The sequence below is a fragment of the Neodiprion pinetum genome, chromosome 6 (genome assembly GCF_021155775.2).
Source record: "Neodiprion pinetum isolate iyNeoPine1 chromosome 6, iyNeoPine1.2, whole genome shotgun sequence".
Taxonomy (NCBI): Eukaryota; Metazoa; Arthropoda; class Insecta; order Hymenoptera; family Diprionidae; genus Neodiprion; species Neodiprion pinetum.
Window position 1 is genome coordinate 27496406 of NC_060237.1, and position 23742 is coordinate 27520147.

Here is a 23742-nt window from a genome sequence, read left to right on the forward strand (position 1 = left end):
GTTTTCTGCTCATATCAATACACTCAGTAGAATTTCGCGGCAAGTACACTAGAAAAAAATGTTCCATCGAAGGTCTGCGGCGACATATTATTGGATTTCCGAAGCGCTCAGTGAAGATCTCGCGTTATCGAGAGGCAGCACTTCATAGACAATGCAATCAGCAATTAGGTAAGTAAATAAGGTAGGAAGCGTTGGGAGCTAACTCGTCGGGGAAAATAGATTGATCTGGAAGCCCCTTTTACTCATATTGTGGCGCACATGAGTAACTCATTCACCTCGCAGTTTTCAAAACTGAAAAATTAACTAATACATCTGAGCTATGATGGCTGATTTACGTGAAATAAACACGCGTTGAAAACACAGCTGAGACAGTAATTGATGCATCAAAGAGTCATCTGTTAGCATGCCTTAATGTATATAGTTCTCACACCCTTTGGTCGCCATCTTGAACCAGTTACGCATTCAATTTGTGAAACCTGAAAGTTTTTTTTTTTTCTTTTTACTTTGCATTAGCCATTGTACATATCTGGGGTAGAAAAAAAGCTCCGTATTCAGTGTTTTACAAAACCTTTCAATAATATTTCTCCTGCGGCCTACGGAATCAAAAATGCCGCGAATTTATTTCACAGTTCTCAATAATATGATATACATGTGAAACTCCGTTATCGTATAAAAAATTGAAAAAGTTAATTACTTTAGTCTGATCCATTTGCACTGTGCACGATATTATTCCATTGGAAGGATAGAACAACAACAACCACAACAACGACGACAATAATAATGATAATAATAATAATAATACTAATAATAATAATAATAATCCCTTGTCACGGTGGGTGCTTTAGATGCGGGTATATATTCTGGGTCAGAAAAAAACTCTTCGAAATATAGCCGCTTTCGTAAAAAAATCCAAGAGCCGAGATTGTCACCGGATCATCGGGAGCTACAGGCCGTGCCTGCAGGTATTATACGTACAAGACACTGAGGCGCGGCCTAGGTTATACGTGCAAAGCACAAACACGGCTACGCGCCGTCTCCGTCGCTCTCTCGTCCTGTATGTAGTGCAAAATTTCTTGCAGAATAGCAAATCCCCGCGAAAACGAGCCGACGTCCAATCCCCGAATTCCATTCGGACTCAAAGGTGCCGCCTACGGATTGTCCCGTCCACCCAACGCTCGCGAAAGCTCTATGACGCAACTGGGAAGGCGGGACATTCGAAAAGAGGAGGTTGGATTCGAGCGTTGGCCCCTGGAAACATCCCTCTTTCGCAGGGGTGGCGATGTTAGGGTGGCGGCGAGGGTTACGAGGAGGGGGGAATTGAGCGGCGGTCATATCGGCGAGGCGAGGGGTGGAAGCAGCCCAGGATGACGTTTTTCGGGATCAAATCACCAGGCTCGTACCGCTATCAGTTCTATCTTTGATCGCGAACTGTCATAACAAACTATAAAAGCTCCGGATTTAGTACGCGGCTGCACGGTGCAGACTTCGAGTATATAACGTATTATACCTACCTACGTCTGCAGTTTTGTACGATGCGACATGCAGGCCTCTAATTACGCGACGAATAGTTTAACTTGATGATACACTCGGGCAGTTGGATCACCCCGAATTATATCATCTTCGGAATTGGCCGACAACGTGATTTTAGTTTGCATCTGTCGTGCCTTGCAGGCGCACTTTTTGTGTAAATAATCATAGTTGTATAATAATAGCCTCACAAAAATTAAACGAAAGGTATAAGCGAAACGAATCAAGAGACATAATAGAGTGATTTTTAAACCGACATGATGAATTTGGCTGATCAAGAAGTACCCGCCGATAACAACACCGATCTCAACAGAATGGTAAGACTTACAATTTTTGCCTTCATATTTTACAGCCGTTTCATGCATGATAATTTTTATTACATTAGAAGATTGTAATTCGATTTAAGTATTGCAATTGTTTGGCGCACTTTATACACTGAAAGAAAAGTTACTTTTTTACAAATAAATGTATTTACTTGTTCCCCTGATTTGTTTTATTCGATTGATGATATGTTTTGTTCAAATAAGACGAACTAAAATCTAATAAATTTTCTAAGATCAACGCAATGATTCATTCGTTCAATTTTTCTTTTTTAACAACAAATAAATACTGTCCGAAGACTGTTCAAATAACTTGAGGCTATTTTTGAATCTCCACAATAGCAGCTGATTCGAATAAAATTCATCCCAATTGATCCCACCATCGATACATCGTCTTATTTGTACCAAAACAAAAAAATCAGGGAGAACAAGGGGATACTTTTAATTTACTTGCAGTAAAAAAGTATTTCTTCTCTTTTTTTTTTCAAAGTATGCAATACCAAATCAACCAAGATCTCGATTAAGTATGACTTTGCGACTTCCATGTGCACGTTATCTCTGAAACCGCACTGTGCGCCGGAATGGCGTGAGGATTGGGAACTGCAAAGCGACGTGACGTCTCTCCTCCACGATATAACACACGACAATAGTCCAATGATAATGCGACTGTATATATTTCACGCCGTACGAATCCGCGAATACATTTATACACGCATAGGCGTACAAGCACTCGAAAAAAAAGACACAGTTACCCCATGCAGCGGCAATGAGGTCTGAACGGAGGAGTCAATTGCCGCGGCACGCGCCTCAACGCTCGGATGCCGCGTCCCACGGGGACACCCCTTTTGTAAGTTCTAAACGCGTAATTGTCACCCCTGCAAGCCCCTGCAGCCTGTAAATAGGGACGCATCTTGCGGAGGGTATGCGATACGACCGCATACATCGACGCAAAATCGTTATACGGGGGTTCCGGAGCCGTCGCGTCGGAGAAACGCTGCAACGCTTCTTCCGGAACTCCGGGTGGCCGATAAACGTCCGAGAGGGAAATTCGGAACAGAGTTGTAGGAACCTTGCTCGATATGGAATTTGAATTTTCGGTAGATTCAATTAAATATTCTAGTCCAACTACATCAAATGAAATAATTCCACGTGCACCGCTGCAGCGCTGGAGCAGGCGAATGATCTGCAAATTATACGCAGGAATTTCAATTTGTTTGATCAAAAGTTGTTATATTCAGAAACTCGGTTAAGATATTGTGAATTACCAACTAATAAAGTATAATGTCTAATGTTGAAAAATTGAGGGTTAAAGCACGAACAGTTTTTAAGTAAAAAATCTCACTCCACTGTACCCGTATCAGGTGAATACCGTAGAAATTCATTGCGTAGATTTCACCAAAAGAACTTATGTAGAGAAATAATTACACCTGAGTAAACACGTTCCTGTACCTATAAATTTTTCGTTTTCAATCGAGCATGAAATAAGGTTGAGGGCTCGGTGTATCCGGGGTATTTTATTTTCGTTGTCTTCTTTTTTTCACGAGAATATAAGATACATACTTTCGCTTTCCACACCGCGGAACCACGTGGGAGTATATGGGAGACATACATCGCGGTATGGCTATTCGAGCAGCTTCTTTATATATTATACGTGTGTATATATGCGTATATAATATATATATATATATATTATATATATACGAGTATATATATTTTTGGTTTTCGAGGTGAAAGATCACCCGATTCCCACAGATCGGCACACACGTATAATACTGAATTACACGTATACCCCACCATGCACCTACCTACCCACTCGACATATGCCAGCACTCAATGACCACCGGCAGCCAGTGTTAACCGTTCGGTGTTCCCATGATCGTTGGGGCGGACCGGACCGAGGGGAACGAATCAACTCGTGTCTGTATGCCATGCTCTGTAACATTTACACTATGCTGCATTGTAACACAATTGACGCAATTAATGATTACTCCCCGGCAGATGATACGTCATCGATATAATATTGCACATTGGGTTGCATGGCTGAGCGTGATCACCATCGCGAGAAAAAAAGGTTCTGTTTTTAGGGTTCCGTGCATCGAAAGGAAAAAAGATCACTTTGCTGTCCGTCTCTCAAGACCCTTTTTTCTCAGGAACGGGTGGAGGTACCGAGTTGAAATTAATATCAAATACTGAGGTCTACGGTCCCGTCGAGGTGTAAGAAATTCAAGCTTCTAAGTTAGCGCAATCGGAAGATATGGCCATTTATGTCACATATTTTGACGTTTTCTCTTCTCACGTCAATATAATTTTCATTACTCTTCGTCGTCTTTTTCCCTCTCACATCTTGTAACACATGGTGTTTCGCACTGTGTTACGTGACCACTGAACCCCCACCCGAGTGCCTTAACAATTGTACGCTAACAGCAAAGCGTCAAACCCTCGATATGGTCAAGAGCTAATTTTAAGACTATAGTTTTAATTTCTTTTTCGATTGTGTTTCTCCCCGTAACTGTCCTCACTCCCCATCCCGAGAGCCGGAGGACCAGAGAAGCCTTACCTACATGAGCTAGAATTTTCACCGAGGCCTTGGAGCAGAGGAAGAAGCCCCCTGGACGGAGTATCCAACGTCTCGTCGGTAGTATCTGTGCATATTTTGCAAAGGAGGTCCATGTCCTCAGCGGTTGATGCCGAATCCAAGTCTCCGGAGCGACCGATTACTGCTGCATCCAGCAAATACAGATTTCGATTTGGTTTGATCGAGCCTGAGTCAATCAATCGATCATCTGGACCAGCTTCCCTTGATCCCGACACGAGGAGAGCATCTTCCGGCTAAACCCCTCACCCTCAGCAATCGCTTAACGTACGCGCAAGGACGAGACCCGGAAATCGGCGGGAGCCGCGAATCCTGCTCCTTTGAAAAGAGCCGCTGCCACCCGGCGACAACAGTCAAAGTTGGAGGCCCACCAATCCGGGCCCCCGATTACTGAGGACCAATCCCTTCTACTAACTTCACGTAAGTGAGTTTCCGTTAACGCTCGAAGACCCGAGCCTCTCAGTCATTCCTATCATCTTTCTTTCCTCCGCTGTGAACTTATTGGGTCAAATAGTTTCGTTACTCTGCTTGTAAAGAAAATAAGAGTACCATTTGCAATAATACGGCTTAAAATCTCGACTCTGCAGAGTTTTTGGGTTACTGATTGCGAGTCTATACCCACTAGAATTTTCGAATTCAAAATGCGGGATTCGGTATGGTGGACTGAAATCCAAAATGTCATTTGATTTCGATGAAACTTGGCAATCGAGGACTCTCGAGGTCGCTGATCACGAATCTCGGTTCGGAATTTCCAAATTCAAAATGGTGAACCCAATATGGTGGCATGGAGTGACCAACGGTATTCTGTTATGAATTGTATTCGGGCTTAATTTTTTTTCAAATTTTTTCTCCTGCCGTTTCCATTTAAAAAATTTGTTGTTTTCAATTTTCTAATTTTTGTATTTTGGTTTCGTTCTACAAGATTTCTTATACCTATTTTCCTGAAACATTGCCTTACGATTGTTATTCTGGAATATTTTTGGGGAACAGAAATTATTATAAAAATATCATGGCTTCGCGTGATAGTCCGAAAAAACATCTTCAAAATCAGATAGAAAATGAATTACAAACAGAAGAAAAATCATCAAATAGAAAAAGGAAAATAAGGTTAAAGCATTAAATAAAAACAAAAATAGAGTGTAAAATTGAAAGCCTCCCACACGTCATGAGCTGAAAACCGAGATTAACAGTCACAATGAAACAGCATTAGTCACTCGATGCCGCCGTATTAAATCCACTTTTTCGAATTTGAAAACTTGCTTCAAAAAAACAAATTACATTGTTTCTTCACAATCCGTACATACCGAAGCCGACGTATTCATCGTTTTTGAACGCAGTCGCGGTCCATCCTGATATTGAAAACGCGAATGAAAATTATTCGACAAATGCTGCATGATAACAGTATCAATAAACCGCGGTGTCTAAGTCTGGCACGCACTCGATATAAAACCAGACAGCAAATCACTCGATTGACTTGTCGACGAGTTTACAAGCCGTAAGTCCTTCGCTTATTGCCGGGGTCACGCCATGGAGCGGACTGCACACAAGCATTAGGGCATAATCGCCCCTGCAGCCTTCCTCCCTCATTGTCAGTCCAGCCCGTGGTGGGGAGACATACAAGACCAAACAGTCCACGTGGTCGGAGTGACAGGGAGTGTGACACACGCCTGACAGCTCGGCTCGCTTTATTACTTGACCGGACTGGACTGGACAGTTCGGTGTGTACAGTGTGACTGGTGGATGGAAGTAGATCGGTGGCAACGTGGCTCGACGGGACCGCAAAGGTGGAGAAGGTGAAAGTTGAGGGTCGAGGGGAAACTGCAGGGCGTGTTTGTCCAGTTAATTATCAAATAATCTCCTACGTCTGTTCACGTTAGCATTGGATTACGTGACCACTAAATGTTGTCGGTTGTACAAGGCCCGATGGAATTACGATTCCAAACCAGCGATGTCGGTTGTACAACGATCACCTGTGATATCGAGACAACGAAGAGCAGTTGAGACCAGGCCGAATCGGATTATATTCGAAATTAATGATTTTCATGCACTCATCACGCAAGAGGATACATTCTGGATCGTAATTAATATCAATACTCCGAACGTCTGAATTTATAAACCTGTCTAAGATGACGGCTATTAATTGCAATTAAATAGCTGGACTGATTCATCATCGTTATGATTTTACCGAGGTAGAGGTGTAATCCTGAAACATTGTGCAAAAAAGTAATAACAACGAAGATGGCTAATTTTCACCGTGAGACGAGGGTACGGTTCTTGTCTTTTTTTTCCTGCAGTACAACGTCGTGGCTCGTTTGGGAATGCACCGCAGGCTGAGGATAGACTGGCGAGTTTCTAACAGTTGGGAAAAGAAGCCAAAGAACTCCCTTGTGGCGGGGAAGTGCGAAAACAATAACGCAGGTCACCGAGGGCCAAACAATGGGGTTTGGTGAAAACGAGAGAACAACAGAACAGTGAGAAAAATTGGCTCCACCGTACATGGAACTCTGAGAAAAACAGCTATTAGCTAATTGGTATAGTTGTACCTGTGAGTTTCTCCACTTTTTTTTTACACTACACGTACGTCTTCAATAATTTTCTTTTTTAATTTTATTTCACTCCGACGAGCGCTGCGCGAACTATGAGCTAAATCCGTACTTGGATTAAGTTTTGTATATCATACCATAAGTAAGAGAGTGATATAGAATGATTTGAAAATATTCATATTCTGTATCGATATTTCTCCGATTGATATGTAAGATGCTCGGAAAAAAAAATATCGCTGACGATATTGGTGCAGTATATATGACTGGAGAGGAAAACGACTCGAAGGAATTCATGGATATCCCTGAGTAAATTGGAAACGTCAGAAGCACAAGACGGCTGGCAAGCTGTTTCACAGTGAGCGGTAAAACTCAGTGATGAAAAACCTCTAATAATAGATTTTAGGATAAGAAAATTTGTCCAGGAGGCGGGCGAACGACCGTGAGGAGGTATGTAGATGAAAGCGTTTATACTGCAGAAATATATCCGTAGTGAAAACACACTCGTACTCCGCAAGGAGTATAATAAAAAGGGTGAGGAGGTTTGTTGAGGGGGGAGACAGTCAATCGAGCAGCATTAACAAAGTTAACCAGCTAATGACGCGTAAGCTAAGTATGCAAACACCGCCGCGTGCCTCCTCCATATATCCACCAATTCCCATTTCCCATAGGGGGAAATCTGCCCCCCCCCCCCCCCCCCCCCCCTCAGTATGCGATCCCAGCAGACTTCCAGAGTGCGACAGTGTCCTCAACCCTCGACCGAGCCGCATCACATAGTTCCAGAGTCATCCTGTCGAGTGGGAAAAACGCCCCCGAGGGTCCGGGAACAGAACTGCGGTGGTGGAACCGTACAGAGCGCGATGAGAGGTGACTTTTGGATCAGCCCGTCTTTCGATAACCAATTAAGCGATCTTTTACCTGCTCTGTAAGTGTCTGCTATAACTGGTGACGAAGTTACGGACAAAAGATCGTCTCGAAGTATAAGCTATCTGGAATTCAACATCCACACACATACATGCAACGCCGTGATGCACACGTAGATGATATTGGCGAGGCGAGGTAACCTGGTTTACCACAAGATTGCCCCGCGGAGAGGAAGCGTTCCAATCAGTCACCGGATGTCTTCCGCGCCCATCTTCGCTCTTTCCCCTTTCCCTCGCAGCCCCGCAAGCTCTGTCGTCTCGCCCTCTTCGCCTCATTCAAACCTGCGACTCGGGAAGATCCGTCTGTTTCATCCACCTTCGTCCCTCGATCAGTTATTCCTCTTTATCTCCGATCGAACAACCGAATTTCTCTCGTAAGTATGCTGACCGTTGTTGCTTTTTCTGTTTCAGACCGGCGAGGGGTACAACAGATTGAGTGATCCGGTGCACCCCATCACCTCTGGGTATTACGTGTCACCGTCCGGAGTCGAGAAGACACACGGTGAGTGAACCTGAATACAGACACCTTGCAGTTCCTATTTTAGGCCATTCATGGATGGAAAGAGCAGTTTCTTCTCCAATCGAATGAACTTCGATCTGTACACGGTTTATGGCTACACTATCATGTCTTGGTTTATCCTCTACTTCGATCTTCCGCTTCTTTCACAGCACGTGTTGAGAATCTGCAGATCGGTGGTTATACGCCAACAACGCGGTGCTTTGAAGCACTTTTGATAGAATACAAGACGCGCGGTTTGGTAGGGAGTGAGAGAGAGAGAAGGTGGTCCCCCTCGATTCAGCCGGGCTGTCAGCCGCACGCCCACAAGGTCGATATCTTTATCACAACGTCATCAACTGCCAACAATATTATTTTCGAAAAGGGAAAATGCGGTACGAGTCGAGACTCTGGCAAAACTTGGTGCACGTACCTCATGCGGTGCCGATCACTCAGTCGCCGGCTCGAACGTCTCGTCTTTCCAAACTTCTCGTTTCACTTCCAATTCTCATCGCCCACCCTGAAACGTATAATCATCTTTGTAACAACGATCTTAAGCTGTCAAAATCAGCGGGCACTTGTTCTTCTTCCATTAGAGGCAACGTTCCCCAAGCGATGCTTCGAAGTCTCTTATCTACCAAGCCGTTCAGGGTGAACGGATGAATCCATTCACGTTTCGACAAGGGAGGAATCTGGAAGCCGAACGTTATGGTCGAGAGTTTCTTTTCCTCCCCGAGTCGTCTGACCGTCATCCTTGACCCACTACCCTCCTCCAATTCGTGAGCGACGGAATCCCCGCAGCGGGGAATTCAATAAGCAACAAATTATCACCGCAAATACTCCCCCGGGTTTCTCACAAGCGTGTTGCCACCTTCGTTCGCAAGCTTTTACCTACTGCATCGACAGATCGACCGGAGTGCATGTTGGCAGACGTGACGACTACATTCGCACACGGACGGACGAGAGTTTTCACCCTCCGCCGTTCACCCGGCTCTCTCTCTCACTCTCTCTCTCTTCAGTGATTGACACTTTGTAGATGTAGCATTGGCATGCCACGGTATAAGCCGCTACTCCGAGGGTGGCGTAACTCAATCAGAACCTATAATGCCGCAATTCCAGCTCGGTAATCGCGTTACGATCACGGTTTGCGTGTAAAAATATTGAAATCTTCTCCGAGGCCAGACACTCCGCGTTCTTCGATTCCGAATATACCCCTCGAAGCTTTCGTCTGACTTTCCGAGTCACTGCAGGCTTTAAAAGCGTCTCCGTGCATCGTCGACCAAACAAGACATCCAGTCTTGCTGCCTATTCCATTCCTCGACACGATCATGAGTCCTACTCGGAGAAGGTCCGTAACCATTGGACCAGATCAGACGAAGGGGTTTGCGACGAATGAAACGAGATTAACGATGAGTGGACTACCCGCGGTGGTCAGAGACACCCATTAAACACACCCGATACACAAGAGGCTAATTGCTGCGTCTGGGGATAGTCGAGATATAGATACTTACATGCTGCGCTGCAAGGGTTTTCGTATCTTTCCCTAATTTCTGCAGGGTCCGTTTGAACTGATTCATCCTCAGGATTCTGGACCCTGGATCTATTGTCACCGAATCCTGTTCACGGAACAAAGTCCCCACCGATTCGTCACGTCGTTGTTAATGAATTTCATGCTCTCGGTTCTTCTTTCGGCTGTTGTATTGTTATTACTAATACTATAGTTGTGGGGATAAAAGACAAGTGCGATTCTTTGAAATGCAGTCGTAGATCGTTGTTCAAGCAATTACTTTAGACACGTCTTATCGCATTCTGTTTTAGGTGGCGATTTGTACCCCAGTCAAGAATACCGGCAAGAACCGTGGCTCCAGGATGGTAAGCATGATTATTTATTCAAGTTTAGTAATGGGTTGTAACCATGGTTACGGTTCATTTTCATATTTGTCTTTATTTTTTAACGAGAGTAATTAACGTACAGCTTACGATTTGCTGTTCCCGTGGAGGATTACTCGATTTTTGTGGGACCTTCCGGCAATTTATAAGTATTAAATTCGATCGTTCGTCTCTGATTTCAATTTTCAGAGGCTTAACACTTGGAACTTTATTAAAATAATTCTATCGAAGTCTTCCCTGTTCACAGTCTTCGACTTTAATTTTTTTTTTCGTTCATCCTCCAAAGAATTAGAAAACCTGCGGAGAATTAAAATGTAAATTTATTCGAACAACTCCATTACTCGCGGCGAGCGGTATCTATTGCTGAAAGTAAATTAAACTAATCGCGAAATATGAAGAGAAAGTAAGAGCAAGTGATAATGAACTTGGAAGCGATAACTATGATTCAATTTATACATCACAATCAGCGAGTGAGAGCAAAAATTGCTCCGTTTCCGTTAGTTGACTCTATTTGAATCGCTGCAATTAATTTTTCACTTCATTTGATCATTTTGTCGTCTATCATAATTGCATTACAATTATTTTGGTTATTCTTATTTACAGCTCACGTATAAAAAACTGACCGACCAGGTCAGCAACATTCTTTATCTTCTCTATTACCGTGCGAAAATAAACAGTCATCATCGACAGTGATTGCGTCATAAATTGAGCAATAATTCTCTTACTATGTTTTAAAAATAACTTCTTCATACTTTCTCACTTTATATATTTAATATCAAACTCCAACCTCATCGGCCCGGATAGCTCAGTCGGTAGAGCATCAGACTTTTAATCTGAGGGTCCAGGGTTCAAGTCCCTGTTCGGGCGGTATTTTTTTTTTACTTTTTTTCAACAATGTTTTTCCATTTCAATCGAATTCAGATCATAGTACGGATAATTTTCTATTTCCGGAATTTGTTTCTAACCGACCTTTGATCACAAGATTGTAAAGAACAGAAGTTCTCATGTCCCAATTTTTTTTACACATCATGCAATGAATACACATATCTATAGAGACCGGGGGGTGAGTCCGTGGCAGGTTACAACTTTATTTTAGATATTGTTCATTCTCGACAGCTGATGGATGTTGACAATTTATTGATGAAAAATCGGCTAGTCGAAGAACGAGAAGCGACAGTCCGCAAGCAGGGCACAAAGCAGCGAGGTTAAACCGGCGCAAGCAAGCCGACTGGTACCCATTCATTGTTCTCTAATATCAGTAATGCCTTTCAAAAGGTTCGTCGTTCGTCGAGGCAGCTTCTCTCTAAGTCATTACCTAATCGAGTATCGGCAAAGGCGTCGCGTTGTAAATTCACTGTCGTCGACAAATCGTTTTTCACCGAATCATCATTATCTCCATATATGTACGTAGTATCATACCTACAGTGTCTATATACTCGAATCGAATTCCGCGCAACAATAAACTACCGACAACAATGGGACGGCTCGCACGGCTTGTCCTCGGTGTTGTTGCTAATCGCGAACAGCCGAACTCCATTAAATTGATTAGACCGGCAAGTTCTATTAGTCTGGTTTCTCTTTTCGCACACATACGTGAATTGCGTTTAACTGTGTTAGGTACACCAAAACGAACCTTTCGATCAATTTGCCAACTTTCTTTCCCGCAAGGTAGGAGAAAACGGAGGGTTGAGGAAGTCCTATTGTCGGCGTCTAGATCCCATAAGCTTGGACCGTGATACTTCGTGAGAACTCAGGAAAAACTTGCGACGGTTTCCCAATGACCTTACCGTTTTTTGATTTCCCTTATCATAGATTTAGAGGAAACGAATTACCCAACGATTCACTTCCTCCATTGATTCCAAATCGGGACCCTGCAGATGTTATCTTTGTACTCGTGAAACGGTACCTGAAATCTGATCCCAACTTCCCTAGGGAATTTTAAGAGCCCTTCTGCTCTCTACGGTCATTTGAGCACTTGCAATTTGTCCTCACGATACAATGTAAACGTTTATTATACGTACCGATGCAAAAAGAGGCAGTACAGTGTGATGTGATAAAAATATTTCTTTTCGTCGGGTTTACTGTCTGAAATATACACCGCGTTAAATTCTCAAACAAAAATTTCTCAACAATGGTAATACACCTATGATAAGGGCATTTTATCACGATCACGATGGTTCAACCGTGTTTAACCCTTTCGCAGTCAGTCACGCATTTTTAATTCAACATGTTGGCCTAAATTTTGTTACCCGGAGGTTTTTGGGATCGCTGATGACGTATCTGAAGTTAGAATTTGATAGTTTCTAAATCCAAGATGTCGGATCGCTGAGCATCCCACTGTGACTGAAATGGTTGTTGTTGCAACGAACGAAGGATTCAGACCTTGATGAAGCAGAAATTGAAGCTCGATAACTCTCGGAAGGATGATTGTATCGAGATACTTTGACCGTCGATGCTGTGCTGCAAAAATCTGATATCGTGCATCGAGCTGTACGTGATTGTGCATATCTCGCGTTAATACATAAGCAGTTACATTATGTACCACATTATATGTATACTTATAGAGAGATCGATTAGCTAAGGTCTAGTCTCAGACTTGGAGCATTAATATTAATTATTCAGCTAACTGTTGGTATAATATACACACTGGCTTGTAATGGTTCAGTGGGGAGGATTCGGGGTAGTTAAGAGGGGTGCGCCGGGGTGAAAACGCGTCGCTCGCCCGGGTCTGCAGCCGCCCTTTTCGACGTCGACGCGATCCTCCTCTCGCCGCCAAGCCGTGGCAATCGACCATAGCACATAATAAATATACGACTCTGCAATCATGCTAATGCGTGCAGTCAGCACTGCGCAGCCTACCTAAACCTACGAGGCAGTTAATTCTCATACCTGCGGGTAAAACGATTTCAAAATCCGATTATCGCCTGCTTTATTAACGAACTGTGAAAATCTACAAGATTCACTCGTCACACGGTTCTCCTGATCGTTAATAAACTTTCGCGAGTCGGGGAATTTACGTATTTGGAACCAGCGCCCGTTATAAGGTCAACCGCGGGGCTGTAGGGGTGGAACTATCGGGACATTTTTCCGATTACCTTATTACCGTTCCTCCGACTCGTGCAATCGTTAACAATTGTGTGTGATAAATGAAATTTTGGTTTCAGGCAGCAGCTGCGAGACCGAGGACAGCGAGCAATACGTCCCAGAATTTCATCACATATCAAGTTAGTATGTGAGGAAATATTTTGCTGTCTATAGTTTATCATTAGTACAAAATATAGCAAATATAGTTGACGAGCCTTAGCTGCGCGTTTGCGATGTTCGAGAAGCAATTTCCAAGCTATTAGAAATTCGACGGAAACTACGTGCAGGATTTCTCACACACGCGGATTGCTCGTGTACCTAACCGCATCTATGCAGCGGCTTCAACGTTGCGATAGCATTCGATAATCAGATTTCTGTACACGGAGATGAGATTATCGTCGAGCACGTCGCGGCTCGGGATTTTTCACGATTTTTTACACACCTCCTATTTACCTAAGTCAGACCCTCGGGTTAGTAAAAAAGAAATATAGGCAGGTATATGAAATTTAGCCGGAGGACCCGGGGCCAAGGACCGAACGCTTTATTAAAAATTAAGCCCTTGGGTGATTTTTTAAACAAGCACCGGCGTATGTTGACTTTCATCCATCCTCCTCCCCCTCCTCCTCAGCATTCGTCTCATTTCACCTCACCCCATCGATATCGATAACGCGGATTACACTGAGAAGCACTTTATGTATTAAACCAACAATCGTTGAGTATCTTTTCCAGCGATTTTTCTGATTTATTTCCTCTTACCAAGGGTCCGTTTCGCTTTTCCGACACAACGAAAATTAAGCGGCTATCAGCTAAATAGGTTTTTATTTTCTTACTCAACGTTCAATTTTCTACACACGAGAGGCTTCACTCGGTGATACGGTTGAACGAATTTATCGAATTTAGATCAAACAAACGCTTCCATTTTTTATTTTTTTAATCACACATTAGGTATACAACTCACATGTTTTCCATTGCTTTTCTTTCTTTCTTTCTCCCATTCCTCGTTTACATACGAGGAATTAATATTCTCGTGTAAAGTTGTGTATATACACAGTACGCATACGTGGATACCCTAACGTATCCACATATTGCACGGTACACGGCTTATATCATCAGCACACGCCGCGGCAGTGCAAATAGCCAATGGCGCTGAACGCGTGGTTCGGTTATATTGCGTTAACAAGGCCGCTGAATTGCCCAGGGTAGCAGATTGACGAGATTTTATCATCATGATCACCGCTGTTAAAATGTAAAACAATATTGACTCGCGTGGCCGACGGATCTGGCGAAAAAACCTAACTTTGCTAACGATCATCTCTAGGTAAAAAAGAAACAGTTGTTATTAAAACATGAATTTAAACAACCTAAAATTCAATTACCGATAGACAGTCGGATTCCTCTCGTTTAGAAAAACGAATGACCAGACGTCACATTTAATCAATTTTCGCGTATGCACGGCATTCAGTGTGCACACTGTACCTGATATCTAAAGTGCCTAAGAGTCGGGCCGATGATAAGTGAAATACGAAGAAGAGCAATAAGGAGGAGGGGCGGGGGCGGCTACTGTTTACAAATATAACGATAGCGAGGGGATTCAGTCGACTTATGCTTCCCACGACCAGCGTTTGTTTGATTTATTAACAGCCCCCCCGTTGAATTGCTACCCCTCCCACCCAACCCCATATTTCCTCCCTTTCTACCCCTAGATCCACGTCCCCTTCACCCCGCAACACCAGCGGCGACTCGACTCTTCTTCCGGTGGGACACGCGCCACCGTAATACATGGTGGTGAATGCTGACGGATCGCGCTTCGAAATGAAAACGTTTTTGCTCTCCTATAAAGATTCGCCTGCACGTGTAATTAATTGCGTACGTAATGTGTTACGTTGAGTCGTAATATCTGTATGAGCGCAATAACGCCCAATCCCATGTACAAGCTCAGATTTCGTCAAACATGCATCATGCAGGTCTCTGTATGGTCACAGAGTGCTGCTACTTGCTGGACTTGATTCTTATCTTATCTTGACGTTAGTGAAAATTCTGGGTGTGTTATTGTTCAGGTGGTGGGGTGAAACAGGAAGCAGCTGGTAACTGCAGAAGAAGTGCGGTGGCGGAAAGTACGGAAGTGACTGAGGTCACGGAGACCCCGGAAGCGAGCTATCATCCGCAGTACAACTCTGGATTGCAGGCTCATTCCCATTCGCAAAGTAGCAATTTCTTGGATCTCAGCCCAGCTACACCGGCTTCTTGTTACGGGTATATGGAATTCTTTTTACTTTATATGTACATACGAAGGCCTTGATTCGCGTATCTGGAATCCATCGAGTCAGTCGCGTCGACATTGTAATACTCGATGAGCACGGCAGTATGATGATTTTCACTCTGTGGGTCACGGTTGTGAGGAATGTTTGGTGCCTTGATGATCGAAGTGATTCATCGACTGACATCTCGCATAATTTCGCGTCATTCGCCCATCTAGGCGACCAATCACCTCTGCTTTGCCTTTTTTAATCGATCTCACATTTATTCTTCATTGACTCCAGATTAGTCAGAACGTGATGTCTTCGATTCGTGTCGGTAATCATGCCGTTGTCGTAAAGTTATTCACTTGAAATTTGTGAAAACTTATTTGATTTGAAACATGGTACAAGCATAGTTTGATCAATGGGACTTTAGTGACAATGTGTGATCATGTACCTATTCTCTAAGAATAACCTGTTGCACCGCTGGACAAAATGGCTTCGCCATTCTGCACACGAACTTGAAGGACGGGGGAAAAACTGCTCAAGCTCTGAAGTTTGAATCGGTGTCGGATCACTGAAAGTCATTTTATCTTACTCTCGTGTCTGCCGTCAAAGAATTAAACATTAATACCTCCTTCCAAGTCGCGGAACCGCTTGGATAAATCGATAAACGTCGTTTTCTTTTACAGGAGTAACCGATTGAGTTCCCAAAGAGTTAAATCTGGCTCAAAAAGTATCGCGGTCAAGGAGGAACCGACGGATCGGGGTTACATCGAACCGACCAGCACCGTGACTACTCTGTCGTCGTCAGGACCTGCCGAGCACAACGGTGAGCTTAGGATTAGTCCGATCCGTGTTCTCTTGTGTCGCGATGCAGGATCCTACTCAGGACACAGTGCAAAATCAGAGGAAATCGTCTTTTAGTGGCGTTTTCTGACGGCCGATGAGCATTCGTTGACAACGATCGTTTGTTGGTCGGACCCTCCTACGCTCGGCTAACCATAGCTAATACAAACAGCGATACATTCGAGCGAGTACTGCACGAGGCCATTGTGGCGTAGAGCAATGATTCAACTATCATATAAAGTCAAGTAATCGAATCCCCTCGCTGGATCGCTCGGCCACTCATCCTTGGACCGTGACGAATCACTGCACAAAGGAACCACCGCGTCCCCCAGTCCCATCCCGATGATCCTACACCATCCCGGCGACAACGCAGTAAATAACCATCGCTAGACACTCCTCGGATTTGCACGTGTCAACCGTCGTCCCTTCTGCACCCGCACGTTCATCCATACGTCGTGCGCCATCCATTTGTGCAGAGTCGACTTCTGACATAATCATTAAGAGAATATCCGATGCACATCCGTTCCGTATAATCTGATACATGAGACCTAGCGATGGATCCAACGATTCTCAGATTCTTCCTTGTTTCCGAAGTCCATACGGTGCGATTGACAATTCTTCATATTTGATTAACGCTCGCTGAGAACGTACAAATTTCGCTTCAAATCACGCCGAGTAATTTATCTACCGTCAAGCGCAAACTCTAATTGGCGAAGTTTTTGCAGCGTCTGGAAGCCGATCGGAATCAAGAACATGGCGAAAAAGTCATGCGAGAGAATTTATCGGGGGTGAAAATAATCCATGTAGCGAAGAACGTGCGGCGAGCATGACCAGGTGAGGCATGATGATGATTGTGCCTTTGTTTAGAGCGCGTATCCATGCCGTGAATTCCTCCGACCCACCTGCCCCTATTTAGTCCGCCATTCCCTGGCTAGGGGCTGATTAATTAGTGAGACGCATTAACAAACCTCCCTGGCTCGTCTCATCCTCCGACATCATCGTCTTCTATCTCGGTCTCTCACCCAGCGTAGGAACTACAGGCATACGTGTAGGTGAAGCTACTCTCACTCTCTCTCTCTCTCTCCATCTCTCTGCAGCAGGGGGCAAAAAAAAGCTGGAAAAACGGAGAGCCACCCCTCCGTGCAGGCGCAGTGCCGTAGCGACGAGAGGCGAGGATCCGACCCGGGCGCGTCAACTCAATTATACATACGCGACCCGACATGCCAGGAGCGTCGAGGGGCGAGGGTGGAAGGGTGGAGAACCGTAGCGAAAAAGAGGAAGAGTTCCTCCCGTACATCCAACTCTCGTGATCCCTTTCTCTCTCTTTCTCTTTTTCTCTCTATCTATCTAGTTTTTATTTCTCTCTCTCTCTCTCTCTCTCTCTCTTTCTCGCTCTCTCTCTCTCTCTCTGTCTCACTTTTTCATGTCTCCCTTCTCCTCCTATACACGCGCTGCGATTTGTACCGATGAATTTTTCATATGCGCTTTCAGCAGCCCGGCTGCTGCTGTTCGCTGCTCTTTTTGCTGTCCGTTTCAACGCGAAACTGGATACGTGTACACTATCGTCAGAGCGACGACGGTTCTGACGACGATCATGATGTTAGAAAAGCTCCCTTGTTACCGGACGGAAGATCAACCGTACCGACAGAAGGGACACGGCTTGGTTTACTTCAAAACGCGTTGAATTACTCAAGGTTTGCTCGATTCGAAAACGATCACTGTGATCCAGTAAATGATCTAAAGTCGCACTACCTTAACCAACCGAATCAAAAATCCCGGATTCCTCTAGACGACATTTTTTTTTCCTCATTCCAGTTTTTGAACATGGGTTAAACCGAAGCAGCGACTTGTTCTGGCTGCTTCTGATTCTCCTTTGCACAGACGGTATATCCCGATGTTTACTGTCACCGGAAGTCAAGCCGTACATAATAGATGTTCCCTATCTGCTGTCCACACAACGTCGCTTCTTATTTGGTGCTGTGCGTTATGTTTGATGGTCCGTTAGGTCATGTCGACTGTAGCATGAATGTATTAGAGTTACTGACCTAAATATTCTTGTCAGTGAAATGATAAAAAAAAGTCGCGAAATTTGATCCTGTAATTATTCCGCAGGCTGTGCGACTCGTATAATAAAGCAGAAAAGCCCGCGGAAGTTGACTTTCAATATTCTCGACAGCGCAGCGCACGAACCTTAAACGGATTATGAATTGCGAATAGCTTTTTTCCGATCGCTGATCGCGGGCTCTCTTGGAGGGGGTCGCGTGCGTTGCGTGCCGCGGAGCTTTTCATTAATATACATATCTCCGAGGCGTCTGGATCTTCCAGGGCTCCATCCCCCGATAACAGACACCGCGGCCTTACGCCTCGGCTTTGAATATCGAGCAATTTCCTGCCGACGTTACTTCGACGAGCTGTTTTCCTTGTCGCGAAACGTGAGTGCAATTGTTATTACACGCCCTTGGTGCTCCATCCTCAGACACGAGAAACTTCGTGTCGCGTTGTCTCGGTTCGTGATAAGCTTTGAAAATCTTTGACAAGTTTCTAACTTCTTATAACGTAACCAGCAGCGATGATCGTCCAGAAAATATTTTACGAAAAAGTCGACAGACACACGACTTCGATATTCAGGGTGCAACGTAACTTCCGAATGCTTGCATTATGAGTTTTCATTGCGATCACTTACACTTATGCTGAAGTGTTACCGAAACGGAACATTAATAATAGCAATGGTGATACCGCTCACTTCTTGTTCTAGTCTTATTTTCAATATTCTTTTCTCATCAACGCGCCGAGATTTTATTTGAAACGTCTCGCATAACTAATTAATCCCCGCTAATGGTCTTAAACCAGTCCTTTCGTTATACTGGAAGTTTTAGGCGATAGGAATTAGAGTCTCGTTATTAATGGGTAACGTGGCGGATAATTTGCTAACGGTCAGCTCGATTAAGGTTATAAAATACTCTGATGATGTATTTTTTGTACCTCTAGGTACGAATGTGTAATGCATCAATTGACGGTGTTGACTCACACGCGTTTCGTTCACATTGAAACCAGTATATTATCAAGTCCAAAGCCTTCCACACTAATCAACTATAGAGTCTAATTTCAATACATACTGAGATTTTGAATAGGTTTAAAAAATTATATATTTTCCCAAACACCCGGCGCAAGAAATATAATATGGGTATCCAATAGCAAGTAGCACAACCTTTGAGATACATTAAATCCGTGTTCTGTTTTCAAAGGGGATCTGCTGCACCATCTCCGGGCAGTTTATCTCGCATAATCCACACAATTACAGAAGCAATCAGCAGGAGGGTTGAAGCGAGGCTGTTTTACTTAGTAGCCGCAAGTAAACGCCGTTGAACAAAGTTTATATACGTTAACCTGTCTACGAGTTTGGAGCGTCGGGGAACGGAGAAACTGAGGGTGGTTGTAGGCTGAGCCGAGGGATGGTTTGCGGTTAGTTTCAGATTAAAATTAATCGGGAGTTGATGAAAACGGTCGTATACCTACGCATCGTTCGTTAGATGGACGAACTCGGGGTTAGTCGAGGCTAACGGGGCTGGTCAGTCATCCCCATCGGCCAGACCACTTGCTCGCTCTCAACCCCGGCCTTCCAGCTTCACAGCTTAACAACTGAGCTTTCTCTATCCTCCATCACGCTGATTCTGCAGCCCTTCGGGATCCTTCAATTATTCACGGTAACACCCCGTGTTGGCTACTCCCTTCTCGGTATTTTACGCCCGGTTAAATGGTGGGCATTTTTTCGCTCTTTTATACCTGAAATTGAGACTACGCCACTTGGTTCGCAATAAATGATTTATAGAAATGGCACAGTAAGTGGGGAGACTTCTCAAAATGTTTCTTCTGAGTGTCTTTTATCATCGGGAAAACACTTTTTTCACATCCTTAACAGAGAGAAGTCGGCTTCAGTGTTTCAAAAGACCAAGGACCGTGATTCTAAGGATCAGCGGAGCTTTGCGGACGCAATTTCTGATTAAAACAATGATTCCGTTTTAAAACCACGGCTCGCCACCGACCGCCCCGTACAAGAGCAAAGAAGATTATATGAAAGGGTTAAACTCCAGGCAGACAGTCTCCTGAATAATATATAGAACCGGATTTTACCAGTCCTGCGTTGCTGCACTCCGCGTGCAATCTGCTGGTGTAACAGCACCGGTATACTTCTAATGACTAATTATTATTAAGTAGATTTTAAACTGTACCAAAATCTGCGACCCCACCCACATAATTTCATGCCCGTAACTCTGAAGGTGATTGATTGATCACCTTCGTTAACTGTACGTAATATATGGTGTTGGATATTCTGTTCGCCGATTAAAAAAATGTGTACAATCGTCTCTTAGATATCGTGGAACATGATGGACGAGAAAAACTGCGAACATCCATCCCACTGTATGAAAATTTTTTTGGTAAAATTTGAACCTTTACTGGAAGTAAAATGCGGTGGCAGACTTTTCTAGCCCATTATTTGGTGCCAGTGTGACAATATATTATTTTATACAATTTCCTAACTGACCACAAAGATTGTTCTACGGTATTCGGTCGTTTTGGTCAATTTGGACAGCACCATTTTTCCTAGTGTTCCCATCTTCAACTACCGTCAATCCCATAAAATTTGCAAATTGTTTTTCCATCAGGAAGTGGTCTCGTTTATCAACCTTCGCAACAACAGCAGCAGCAGCAGCAGCAGCAGTACTCCAGTGGAACTGCGCCAAGGGAGTCTAGAAGCTCTCCGACATCAAGCCGGCCAGCGAGCGCCTCCTCGGCAACGTCCCAATGGCCGTCGGTGGCACCCCCGTCGAGCACCGAGGGGTACGCATCGCGTCAAGAGACTGCTTGGAACGCGGACATCTACGCGAAGCGCAGCGTAACACCGACGTGGACCGAGCTCGGAACGCCATTGGAGACGCGGACTTCGAGCACCTCCGCAACTTCCTGGGACCGGCAGTCCTCCTGCTTCCAGAAGAGGACCTCGCCCACTCCCTGGAGCGCGGATTACGCCAAGCGGTCACCGACCACCACCTCCTCGCCATGGGGTGAAGTTGCCGTTGGGTACCAGCAGCAGAGAAGAGGCTCTCTTCAACTCTGGCAGTTCCTTGTCGCTCTTCTGGACGACCCGGCTAATGCACCTTGCATCGCGTGGACCGGACGTGGAATGGAGTTCAAGCTGATCGAGCCGGAAGAGGTGAGTCTCTCGATTCCATCGCTCGGTCATCAACGGATTTGGACTCTTCAGGGTCTGATGTTCAAACGGTTCAACCCTCCAGCAACGATCGATGGTGGTACGGATTAATTCTAATCACATTTTCATGCAGGTCGCGAGGAGGTGGGGCGTTCAAAAGAACAGGCCAGCGATGAATTACGACAAGCTGAGCAGATCTTTGCGATACTATTACGAGAAGGGGATAATGCAGAAGGTAGCTGGCGAACGGTACGTTTACAAGTTCGTCTGCGATCCAGAGGCACTCTTCAACATGGCCTACGGCTCGGGCAGCACCACTGCTGCTGTTCCTACGGAAATTCAGACCACCGGTGTTAGGAGCAGCCATTCTGCCGTCGCGAAGACCGCCTCTACTACCGAATCCACGGATTTGGGAAAGCACAGCTCAACTGGATATGGTGACGCCGTTTTAGCAATGTATTCTAACACCGCTGCAGGTAATTTTCGCGGAAATTGTACTAGACTCTTGACTTTTTTCTGAAAGTCTTCTAGTCGTAGATACTCTCATAACAAAGTCATAAAGTTTAGATCCTACAATCAAACCTGTCTTCTCGCAGTTTACGGAAGCCACAGTCTGCATCACCTGCACCAGTATCTGGGCAGTGCGAACGAGGGCTTCAAAACCCCGTCGGCAAGGTATCCAGCGCACTACGCGCACCAGTACACCAACAATAACAACCACCACCACCACCACCACCATCATCACCCCTCGACGGCTTACACGGAGTCGTTTTTGAACTACGGTCGGCTTTCCGCGCACGATTTCTCCTTGGATGTCAGAGCCCACGAGTCCGGGAGAGCGAGCAGTGGCTACCACCAGAGTAACGAATCCTCGACGTTATCGGCCGGGACCAGAGAAATTGATACCGCCAGAACTCGGGCCTCCGAAACGACCGGTGTTGATTCTGCGCGCGCCCAATTATCGGCCACCAGCGTTACCGATACGCAAGCACCGCTGCTCGATGGTAGTGCAGGCGCAAAACTTGATCAGACGTCGTATCACTGTCTAGGAGTCGGTAGCTGCGTGTGTTGAGAATACCGGTCGTTTCGACGGACTTTTAGTCGATAGGGAAAAAGTCGATTGTAAATATTGCGCAACACCCTGGGATGGAGGTTGTCGTAATTGTGCGCTTCGTCGTGCATGGAAACGATAATTATTCATAGAATAGTGTCCGAAATCAGTATGAAATTCTATAATAATATAGAATAATCTCGATCTAGTCGACGCAAAACTTTGTGATTTATTTATTTTATTGTTGCTGTCAAGCGTGATGATGATTACCACACGGATAGTGCTATCGCTTGCGGGATAGGTTTATCAACAATTAATTAATTAATGTAACGTTATTATTTATTGTGTAAATATAATAAATTTCTTTATCAACGCTCACGTACACTATAAAGTATACGACGAAGTTGCCATAGTTGCTTGCGAACGGACAGTTTTCATGTTCCTGTGATCAACCTTCTCAGTTGTGGAATTCATCGTCCTTTAGTTTATTTCTGTCCCTTTACATGGCACCTTTTAAAGTATGCTAGTAAAAATAACTCAAATAAATGAGTCAATGTTTGAAGAGAAAAATGAGGCGATTGTAAAAGTATTTAGGTATAATTATAGCGACACTATGAAACGTCGCATTATATCGATGAGCTCATATCAATTTTATGTTAAAGTATAATTCTTCGAGATTATTCTGGCTCTCCTTGCATATTTGGTCATATGTTAATTTCAATGATGCGATTGCTAATCTCAGGCTGTGTATTAGAATCCGTGTGTAGGTGCACAGATATCTGCTGTACGTCGGTCGAATATAAAAACGAGATATAATAGTCAGCCAATATTACTGCGACATAAGAACTTACCTGAACACTTGTGGCCATGACATAATAACGGGCAGAAGTATCGCAAAATACTTTCCTCGAGTATCTTAAACAGCCGTTCGAATTACTTGGTAAACGGAAGTAAACTACTGGATTTAATTTTTCAAGATTTCACGCAGCTTAATTTTGACTTTGGAATTTATTCGAATCAGGA

The 23742-nt window shown here is 44.4% G+C and overlaps 1 protein-coding gene and 1 non-coding gene across 2 annotated transcripts; both read left to right on the forward strand.

Moving 5' to 3' along the window:
- Positions 1-1707: 1707 nt before the first annotated feature.
- On the forward strand, positions 1708-23031 carry Ets96B. The gene is made up of 9 exons (XM_046631638.2): positions 1708-1844; positions 8315-8405; positions 10218-10271; positions 13454-13513; positions 15431-15626; positions 16303-16442; positions 21124-21671; positions 21802-22144; positions 22265-23031. Exons 1-9 carry the CDS (start codon positions 1785-1787, stop codon positions 22738-22740), a joined length of 1968 nt encoding a protein of 655 aa, XP_046487594.1. The 5' UTR covers positions 1708-1784; the 3' UTR covers positions 22741-23031.
- TRNAK-UUU (transfer RNA lysine (anticodon UUU)) lies at positions 11084-11156 on the forward strand. Its single transcript has one exon. It is a non-coding gene; the product is annotated as a tRNA-Lys (tRNA).
- Positions 23032-23742: the final 711 nt, after the last annotated feature.

Bases quoted from the DNA above. Each gene is read 5' to 3' on its own strand.
- Ets96B (XM_046631638.2), top strand. From the start codon at position 1,785: ATGATGAATTTGGCTGATCAAGAAGTACCCGCCGATAACAACACCGAT. The intron at 8,406-10,217 runs GTGAGTGAACCT...ATTCTGTTTTAG, and splicing joins CGGAGTCGAGAAGACACACG to GTGGCGATTTGTACCCCAGT. The intron at 22,145-22,264 runs GTAATTTTCGCG...GTCTTCTCGCAG, and splicing joins GTATTCTAACACCGCTGCAG to TTTACGGAAGCCACAGTCTG.